The 10,652-nt window shown below is 34.9% G+C and overlaps 1 protein-coding gene across 1 annotated transcript in view; it reads right to left on the reverse strand.

Moving 5' to 3' along the window:
* LOC148947796 (uncharacterized) overlaps window positions 1–8,723 on the reverse strand; it is a 29,149-nt gene extending 20,426 nt beyond the window's left edge. Inside the window, exons 1-4 of the mRNA XM_089095442.1 lie at window positions 8,664–8,723; window positions 4,237–4,387; window positions 2,073–2,290; window positions 766–846 (exon numbers count right to left, since the gene is read on the reverse strand). Coding sequence (XP_088951568.1) covers window positions 766–846; window positions 2,073–2,290; window positions 4,237–4,288 — 351 coding nt within the window. The 5' untranslated portion in view covers window positions 4,289–4,387; window positions 8,664–8,723. The remainder of the gene's footprint in view (window positions 1–765; window positions 847–2,072; window positions 2,291–4,236; window positions 4,388–8,663) is intronic.
* Between the last annotated feature and the right edge of the window lie 1,929 nt (window positions 8,724–10,652).

Below are 10,652 nucleotides of genomic sequence, written 5' to 3' on the forward strand. Positions count from 1 at the left end.
AAAAACAAGTTTTGTTTAACTGAAAGTAAGGAGCGACATTAAAACTTAAAACAAACAGAAATTATTCCATATATGAAAGGGGCTGTACCCTCCTCAACGCCTTGCTCTTTACGATAAAGTTTTACTCTTTCTCACAACTCTACTTGTTAAAACAATAAAAAACTTTAGCGTAAAGAGCGATGCGTTTAGGAGGGGACAGCCCCTTTCATATACATAATAGTTTCTATTCATTTCAAGTTTTAATGTCGCTACTTACTTTCAGTTAAACAAAACTTGTTTTTTTTTGTTTTTTTTTTACACGTCTTTATTAATTTTTAATATTTTGTTCACTGTCATAGAATGTTTTTTTTTTGTTAGTTTTTTTAAATAAATATATCATGAATCACATCATATCCATAATTACTGAGTGTGCGTTTAGGAACGTGATCAAGTCGCTTAACACAATACCTAAAATGATCCCAGAATAGTAACGGGTTAGAAGAGGTAAAATATTTCTATATTTATGAACCTAGGAGGGTTTCGTTTATTGAGGTTTACTAGGATGTTTATTATTTTATAAACCTTTCGTTTATTCATAACATTATACGGAAACAAAGATTCTAAAAGGCAAAATAATTTGAAAGGGAAAACAGTTTAATTTTGATTGAAGTAAGTGTACAACATTTTCTTAATTTTCTTGAATGAAGCTATAAATATTTTATATTCAAAAAGTATTTCCGAGATCAGAAACTACGATTCCAGCAAATTCTAAGCGATAAAACTTACTTGAGTTGTATACCCCGGTGAGTAGTTCGGAGATGTCCATCGCCACTGGTTTGCCTGAGGCCAAGTTGGTATGGTAGAATTCTAAAAAGTAAAAGTTAGAAATACTTATCCAATATAGAGAAATCTCAATGGTGACATTAACACCGTTAGTAGCAATAAAATATTTACTAGGAACAATTTTGTGCTATTGCTGTGTTTTAGAGCAATGCTTCTAAATTTGTCGAAGAGGGGGAAGACCGCTAATTTGAATATACTAGTTCATCAACGATATTAAGAGAGGTATATTGGTACACCTCTCTTTAAGATATTAAGAGAGGTATATTGGTACACCTCTAAGACATTAAGAGAGGTATATGTAGTAGACTAGCATATTCTAGTCCTGTCTTTGAAATCTTTGCTTTAATTTCTAATTACAAGGACGCTTTTAATGCGTTTCACAATCTTTTTTGACAATAAGTTAACCATACATGAGTGTTTTTTCTGCTTTTTTCACTAACTTACCCCCAGTCGACTAAAAATTTGGTATAGCTAATTTTTCAATTATTTTTATTCGTGATGTTTGTCTCATACCTGAATGAAAAAAAAAATTAACAGCATTGACATTGACTAAAGCATTGACTAAATTATTAAAAAAAAAATTTATAAAATAAAAAATTATTAAATTAATAATTTATATTAATACAAATAAAAAATTGGCTTTTTTCTACAATTAGCTATGTCTTAATGTCGACTGCAAAAAACTTGATTTTCAATTCATTTCATTTTATAGTGGCTTTTCTTCCTTAATGCTGTTGAATTATGTAAGATTAGCTTTGACAGTCAAACTTACAGAAATGGAATAAAACACAAAATGAAGACACTGACAGACACTGTGAATACAACCTAAGCGAACATTTCGGCTCTATAACCAATAGCCATAATCAGCAAAAAATAATAAAGAACAAAGAAAAAAAAATAATTTACTCAAAAAAAAAAAATACTAGAGCTTTTGAGTAAGTTAGTTTTTTTTTTCTTATTTTTATACTATATTTCGCTGATGACGGCTGTTGGTTATATAGCCGAAATATTCGCTTAGGTTGTAATCATTGTCTTGAAAAAATCCTTTGTTATGTTCTTTTATTCTTTATAATGGCAAGGCAGTGTGGTCTTCGTTACTATGGAATAAAATCAGCAACAATAGACTTAAAATTTGTCTTACTCTAGATCGAAAGTGTACAAGTTTCAATGTCAGACCTACGCAAACGGTCTCTCAACGATTCAAAATGGGCGAACAGTTCAAAAATGAAGATATTGACTACAATACTTACTGGAAGAGGATAAACCTGCAGCGGCTGATTAGCGGGAAAGAAAACCGTAGGTGAGCAGACCAACTGCGTTGGGTAGCAGGTCTGAGACGCAGCAGAGATCGGTTGCTGATAATAAGCTGAAGCAGCTGGATTTACTTCGGACTGTGTGGGCGTCGTAATGGCTTGAAGATGCTGTTGTGGAGGATTTTGTAAAACTGGACATTGGGGCTGGGGAGGAACTGTAAACAAGTAATATTAGCAAAAAAATTATAAATACAACCCTATAGAGCAATATTCACCCTACAATAAATTTGAACTTAATTTTCAAATATTAAGTACTGGAATGAAATGATCGGTTTGAGTATAAGACTTGTACTTAAGAACTTGTGACAAACAGAAATTTATCGCACAGGCAAGTTGTTTCTTCCGAAAGGGAAGTATGCTAGGTGGACAGTCTAAACTGAAGATTTTGTTTTTGTTTAGTTATCAATATAATTAAAACCACTAAAAAAGAAATGAAAAAAGCTAAAAAATAATGGCAAAAAGAATGAGCATAAAAATATGATAAAGAAACAAAATTTGCTTTCTCCTTCAAAGTAAAATTTTTAGTAAATAATTCTACTTTTTAAGATTAAATTCAAAACGTCCTTTGTGAATGATTGAGAAAAAATAAGGCTGCTTAAACCAGTCTTCTTTAACCAATTTTGAACTTAAATAATAATAAAAATAACACAGAAACAACAACTAACACGCAATCCAACAAACTCTGGCTGCTTCATTATATGAGTATTTTAATACAAACTCTTCGGTTACATATCGTCAGTTACATCAAGATGTTACACGACGTTTTGTAAAATTTCAAATAATTGCCAAAAAAACGTTTACCACTTTTTTTTGCCAAAAAAAGGTATATGAAAAATTCTGGATAACAGACAGAATCGGTCCATTTACCTTATGGCAAATTACATGCTACCAGAAGGCTCCCATTTATTTTATCGAAGTAATTTCATAAACAAATAAAAACTCAATGAAAAACCACGAGCGCCAGATACGTGTGCTTGTGTTGTTACTGTAAAAACACGCATGTATTTACACCAGTGTAATAAAGTATCCATATTACCAAAAAAAAGCAAAATTAAATAAATAACTACTTGAAAGTAAAAAAAAAATAATCAAAATCAATACTATTTTATTGGCGGTTTTATCATCAGTTAGCCTTTTCAGAAGCAACGTCCTTTCGATCTTGATGTACGCGGTGTAATGTTTAAAACTCACAGCTGAGAAAGAAAAACAAATCACTGCATATGAAAACAACTGTCTTTGACGTATCGTGAATATTAACTGGAAGGATAGGATAACAAACTTGGAAATTCGCCACTACACAAACCACCCTGATGTCACTGATGCAGTCAGGCAACGAACATGGTGCTATCTTGGCCATGTTATCCGTATGCCAGGATCGAGAATACCGAACAAAGTTCTTCAGTGGTAATCAGACATCAAGCGTCGACGAAGAAGGCCAAAAAACACGCTTCAGAGGACATATGAGCGGGACAGGATAGCCCTTTATACATCTTTAATACTACAGTGGGAGGACATCAACGCCGCAGCTCATTTCCGGGATGATTGGAGGCTCTTAACGGACGCCCTGTGTGCCTCTGGAGGTACAGGAAGAGCTAAGGTCTAAGGTAAGATTTACCATCAGTTATTAACAAATTATCGTCAGATATCAGAAATTTTTTGGGAATGTTCTAGTAATTGTAAGCGGATCCATTCTACTTTGAAGTGACTAAAATTATATAGCAATAGTGTCTGTATAGTAACTGTAAGTTTTCTGATTTTATAGAATGTGTACTTAAAATGCTGATTTTTTTTGTAGACCGTAGTCAAAGTTAGACACAAGTCAAACGTTGTTTATTTACAGCCAATGTCATGTATTTATATGCCAAAAACTGGTTAATTACCTTATTTATTAAGGGTAGTTGGGGTATAATTCTTAATTTTACGGAACACATTAAACATTGACTTTTAAATTACCATAGCCAAAATGTAATATGACTCCGAGAAGGTCAACTTTTTTTTACTAACTCCCCACAATTTTAACATAGTCTACTTATGTTTATCCCTCACCTCCCTCTTCCTTGGTACTTCTATCATACCCGTATTTAAAACATAAGTTAAATACCTTGTGTAGAAGTTGGTGTACTTGGACCAGAAACGGCTTGCTGTCCATACATCTGTACAGCATTTTGATACAGAGGCACACTCCCTTGGTTGTAATAAACAGAGGGTGACGTAGCGGGTGATGGCGATTGTACGCTTTCGTATCCAATTGGCTAAAAGAAAAATAAGAGTAGAAACACCTTTTTAAGAGGGCTTAATCTTGTCAGTTGGCGAACTTCAAAATAATTAATTCAGTGAATATAGTCACATTAGCGTTTTCGCAAGAAACATACCACCTGAGAGTCATCATATCACGGAAAGAGTGTGCTTTCATGAGCTACTACAATTCTAATAAAGTTGTTCTATTCATCTTTTCTTTATTTTCATTTACACATTAAGTTTTTTCCTTCGAGTAAAAATAATATGAAAACAATAGTGAAAAATAGAAAAATTTGACTGCTTCTATTCACTTTGCACTGCTTTCTCCTGGAAGATGTGATTAGCTTACTCATTGTACTTTTGAGCGGTTTCAACAGTAGCTGGTACCTCTTTTGCTGAGTGTGCATTGACAGAGCCCCGTGTATCATAGCCATCGGAAACAAAATCTTTACCGTATCAATCTTTTTAATGCCACGCTTCAGCCAGTTCTTGGCTTCCTTCAGCATCCCATTGGCAGACAGTTCCTCGGAATCACCTTTTTTTATTAATTAGATACTTCTGCAGAAGATCTATTGACTATCATTTCAAACACGTCTCTGCAATCTGTTACTCTTAGTCATTCTTCTATTTCGAAATCCTGCAACTTATTCTCATTTGTTTTTTTTTCCAAGGTTTTTGTTTCGCTTGATAATAAAAATCATAACTTATCTAGAAAACTTTGTCAGTTTTATTGAATTTTAGTGGCGAGAACACCTTGTAACGAACTATAAGTAAGGAGCGATACGGTTTAATAGGAACCGAAACTCTAAAAACGGAATTTTGATATCAATAAATATATCAAAGAATCGGCTTATTAGGCTGATTTCAAATATATAAAGTCCACTGTATTTATTGTTACCCATCAAAACCAACGTGCCTTAGAAAATTGGTGCTTCAGATCCTTTCCTTTCCCGAATCAATCAAAATCATTTTCCTTCAAAGATGCAAGAATAGTAATTTCAAACTGTTCGCAAGCTAGTCACAACTTCGTACATTCTACCGTGCTAAATCTATGTAACAGATGTTCACTGTTTTTTTTTTTTTTTTTTTTTTTTTTTTTTTTTTTTTTTTTTTTTTTTTAAAGCAAAGCACAACTTCAGAGCAAAATCCAGCTACATCCCGACTAAAGCATAAAACGATGCAACAAAACGGATTTCCGTGCATTTCAAATCATTCCACTTCAACTGTTAAAACGTAAACATTGCATTTAAAAGGCGCCAAAATACCTCTTGAAGTAGCTTCCTGAAAATAAAATCCATTCTTCTGAAATTTCTAAATAATACATAGTAAATCTTCTACATTTTAAAACAGCTGTATTTTTAATTGGCGGATAAAAAAAAATCAAAGGAATGGTAAACCATCGCGAGGTACAAAATTGCAATAATTAAACAAAAAAAAGAAGCTTTTTACAACTGAAAGTAAGGAGGTACAATAAAACTTAAAACGAACAAAAATTATTACGTACATGAGGGGTCTCACCCCCCCATCAATACTTCACTATTTAACTTGAGTTCGAATTTTGTTCCAATTCTTTAAGAATGACCCCTGAATCACAAAGGCTGTTTCGTTAGAATAAATAGCTCTTTTGAAATTACTAAAAATACTTTAGCGTAAAGAACGAGGTATTGACGAGGGAGCGAAATCCCTCATATACGTAATAATTATGTTCGTTTTAAGTTTTAATGAAGCTCTTTACTTTCAGTTAAAAAAAAAACTTGTTTTTGTAAATTTAATTTCTGATTGTTTCTTAAATAATGCTGGGAAATCCAGCACCCCCTTCATGGAAACTCTCTTCCCCCATGAAAAATTTCTCCATAGAAATATCCTCCTGCGTAAGCCTTCCTCCCGACCACCTCCCCCACCAGAAAAAACTTACAGCCCTTCCCCCGGGGACTGTGGGGGATTAAGTTATCCTCAAAGACAGAGTTATTAGATTTTTCGACTATGCTGAACAAAATGCCTATCTCAAAATTTTGATCAAATCACTTTGGGAAGAAAATGAGCGTGGGAGGGGGCCTAGTTGCCCTCCAATTATTTTGGTCACTTAAAAAGGGTACTAGAACTTTTAATTTCAGTTCGAATAAGCCCTATCGCGACATTCTAGGACCACTGGGTCGATAAGATCACACCTGGGAAAAAGATGCCCTGGGATCTTTCTTCTGGCAAAAAATACAAAATTCCACAATTTTGCAGATAGGAGCTTGAAACCTCTACAGTAGGGTTCTCTGACTTTTAGGGGATGTTTCCCCCTTTTTTCGAAAATAGGGCAAATTTTCTCGGGCTCGTAAATTTGATGGGTAGGACTAAACTTGATAAAACTTATACGTAGGAGATCAGCGTAAAAATATGATTCTTTCGTTGTATCTACTGATGTCAAGATTCTGTTTTTTAGAGTATCTGGTACTGTTGATCCGTGTCGCTCCTTACTTACAGTTCGTTACCACAAACTGTTTGAAAATAAAACAAACATATTAAATATACATCAAAACAAATAGCGGCTAAGACCACACTGCCTTTCAATCATAAATACAAACAACAAGTTGAAACAACAGGGAATTTTTCTTAAGATATTGGAACCTTAACCCTAAATGAATATTTCGACCCTATATCTAAGGGCCGTCCTCAGCAAAAATAAAATGAAAATATAAAAGAAACTCAAATAAAAATATGACCATTAATATAAATGTTCAATATATCAATATATCCAATCAATTTGGATCAATTGTCATGTACTGTGGGCCTGGCTCAAAACCGTGACAAATATAAGCACATAATGGCCAGGCCGTATCCAAAAGGGGGGGGAGGTTACCCGGTTTGACCCCCCCCCCCCCGAAATTTTTGACCGAGTCGAAAATTAGTCTAAAAAATACCTGTAAAGACAAAACCTTACCAGAAAAAATATGCTCCCACACTAAATCCTATTGCATTTTGTGGGTTAACGGTTCTGATCAGCTTACGCAATTAGGTAACCGTAGGTAGCCCCATGTTCACCTGGCCTTGCATAGTAAATTAGGGTTAATAATATGGGCTCGGATCAACTTACGCAATTAGGTAACCCCATGTTCACCTGACCTTGCATAGTAAATCAGGGTTAATAATATGCGCTCTGATCAGCTTACGCAATTAGGTAACCCCATGTTCACCTGACCTTGCATAGTAAATTAGGATTAATGGGCGCTCGAGGTATGGTATAAGAGAGTGCAAGATTGTCAGTTTATTTCAGTTCAATTTCGGACTTGGCTAGGAGAAGAGCGATTTTCAACATGAAGAGGAAGTGTGACATTACGTCGTTTTTCGCGTCGATTTGTTTCTGTCGATCTGAAGGCATTAAACCTGGAGTCATTGGTTGAATTGTATGGCGATATTCTTCCCGAGCCAGACTGTCTGAAGCAAGAAATTAAACTATGGCGCATCAAGTGGGAGAATGTTCTGGTATCAAAGAGGCCTACTTGTGCCGTGTCTTCGCTTCAGGCATGCGACGCCACCTTTTTTCCAAATGTTTTTCTTCTTCTGGCTGTTCTTGCGACGTTACTTGTTAGCACTGCTACTCCGGAAAGAAGTTTCTCAACGCTCAGAAGCCTCAAAACCTGGCTGAGAAATTCAACAGGAGAAGAACGATTGAGTGGCTTAGCCCTCCTTGCAGTCCATAGGGACGTTGACATCTGCCCTGACAAGGTCATCGACATTTTTGCAGGGAAGAAAAATCGTCGCCTGGAGGGAACGTCGCTTGCAGGGAAGAAAAAATATATAGACTACTTCTAGCCTACTATTTGGCTTCTTTTTGCGCAAAAAAAAAAATAGCTTGTAGTATTTAACTGTATGTAAATACTTGTCTTTTTTTTGCGTTCCTTACAAAAAAGAAATAAAAACTGGCCCTCAAATATATGAAAGTATGCCTAGTGGATTCGCAAGGGGTGTACTAACGGTCTCGAGTTAACGTAATGTTGCTCGTGGATGTTAGACAAAGTCCACGGGAAAAAATAGGGTACCCCCCCCCCCCCCGAACGAAAATCCTGGATACGGCCCTGCATAATGGGCATTGACAGTCATACTGTTCTGAGCTACTCTCCTTACCCCCCTCCCCCCGCTCTTTTCGTCATTCTGTTTCAGATCTTTCACTTGCTACAAATTAAAGTTTTAAAACTAATCTAAATTTATTGTGCTTCAGTTAAATATTGAACACAAATAATTTAGAGAAATAATTAGTAATGTAATAATTACAAGTTACAAAAAAAATATAAGAAAACTAACCTATTTTTTTATCGCCGGAGCAACATTGAGTTTCCTGTCTTGGTACACGAAGTCGGTAGTCTGTAATAACAAGAAAATAATTGCGTCTAAAGGTTTAGCGAGGAAGGCTTATATGTAGTCTAAATAAACATATTTGGATGATTATATTAGCCATATTTACCAATTTCGTGTACTTTTAAGCATTCAATTAGAACTACCAGAGATGGGGAAGGGGTTCGGAATGTATTTTCCTAGAGGACGGGGCTCAAAGTCAGAAAATTCGAATTGTCCTTGAAAAGTGGGGGCCTAAGCCCGATACCCAGCAGAGAAGGAAGACAGCCCCCTCTCTTCTGTGCAAAATTGGATTTATATCATCAAAGATATGCCTTTAAGTGTTTTCTTTTTCAAAAACCGTCTCTTCAGATCCTTTTGTACCGTCCCCTTCAAAAACTGCATTTGATACTCTTAAACTAAGTATTGCCAAGAACAAAGTGTGCATAAGACACTAAAAATTAAATCTGATTCTTTAAATTGGCTAAGTGGAAACTTCATATACGTATACGTCTTAAAAAATTAGCTAAACCCCGGAAATCAATTTTTAATGCAAAAGATTTAACACTTAGTGGAAGGCAAGTTTAAAAACAGAGAACATCTGCAAAAAACTAGCAAGAACTGAGTGAAATAATTTACGATCATGTAGCTCTAAAAAGTGTAACTTTCCTGATTGCTGTAACAAAAGACAGACACTGCCACTAACTGGCAGTAAGCTGAGTTAAGAAAAAAACAAAAATAAACACCTGACTTAATGTTAAACTACGCAAGAATATAACCCTAACATCTTCTTTCTAAACAGGAATTGAAAAGAAACGTATATCTTATCATTGAGCAGCTAGAAATCTAGCTATGCACTGATTTCTTTATTCTTACAATTGTTCAAAATGAAACACTTCTAATTATTAGTTAAATGGCATACCTGGAAAAGAATATTTTTAGAAAGTCCAATTCAGCCATCAAATTTTTTTTTATTTTTATCCCTTTAGTTGAATATTGGCATATCCATAGAATGGTAAAATTCTAGTTTAGCTACTTTTCACTATTCTGTAAAGGGGCTAGGATATCAAAAGGAAACTTTCAGTGATGAATTCAAGGCCAAAAAATCCTCTGGTAACGTATTTCCAAGCTCCTATGTTAACTCTCTTCTGATTTCTAAATCTTAGAAATTTGCTACTTGACCTATTGAAATTTGGACAAAACAACATTTTACCTTAATTTTCAGTTATCAGTTTCTTTTTCTCTAGTTTTATTTCTAAAAATGCAATTCCTGTTATGTGGGTAGAATTTTAAGCCATATTAATGGTTTTTTCAAAATTTAGGAAACGCATTTACACATCTTTGAAACCTTATAAATTAGGATTGAGCAAAGCTTTCAAGCTGAAAACAGTTTTCTGATACTTCATTTAAGCAGAAGATGTGTTCTGCAAGGTTTCACTTTCATAACACATAGGTTTCTAAAGGTCATCAAAGGTCGCCGCCCTCTATAGGGAGAAGGAGTGGAGGTAGGTACTTCAAAAAACCATCCCAGGGCTTACTTTAGTCTGTAGACCCATCCCTGGAAGTTTCATTTCCCTAACCTAACCCCTTTCCAAGATAGTGAAAACTAGCTAAACTAGAATGTTACCCCCTAGAATCCTTTTTTCTTCTGATTCGAAAAACATTACATTTCTTCTCACAAGCCTAAGTTTGTTCAATAACAAATGTTTGTACACCCGATAAACTGTTGAAATACTCGACCATATCTGGGCGGTACAATCGTTCGGTTCGATTTTTTGCGTAAACAGGAAACTTTCTGCTTCTTTCTCTTCGCAATTCAGTGTGGCAATAAAGGAGAGAATTTACGCAATGAGAAAGATGTTAATAGTTGCCTAACAATCAAAATAAGAATCGTAGAAAATCCCGGTTTTCGGGAATTTATAGACCTAAGATGAAGACAGGGGGCAAAATAGTTTCCAT

The sequence above is a fragment of the Artemia sp. Qi Xiang Cuo genome, chromosome 10 (genome assembly GCF_049724085.1).
Source record: "Artemia sp. Qi Xiang Cuo chromosome 10, ASM4972408v1, whole genome shotgun sequence".
Classification (NCBI taxonomy): domain Eukaryota; kingdom Metazoa; phylum Arthropoda; class Branchiopoda; order Anostraca; family Artemiidae; genus Artemia; species Artemia sp. Qi Xiang Cuo.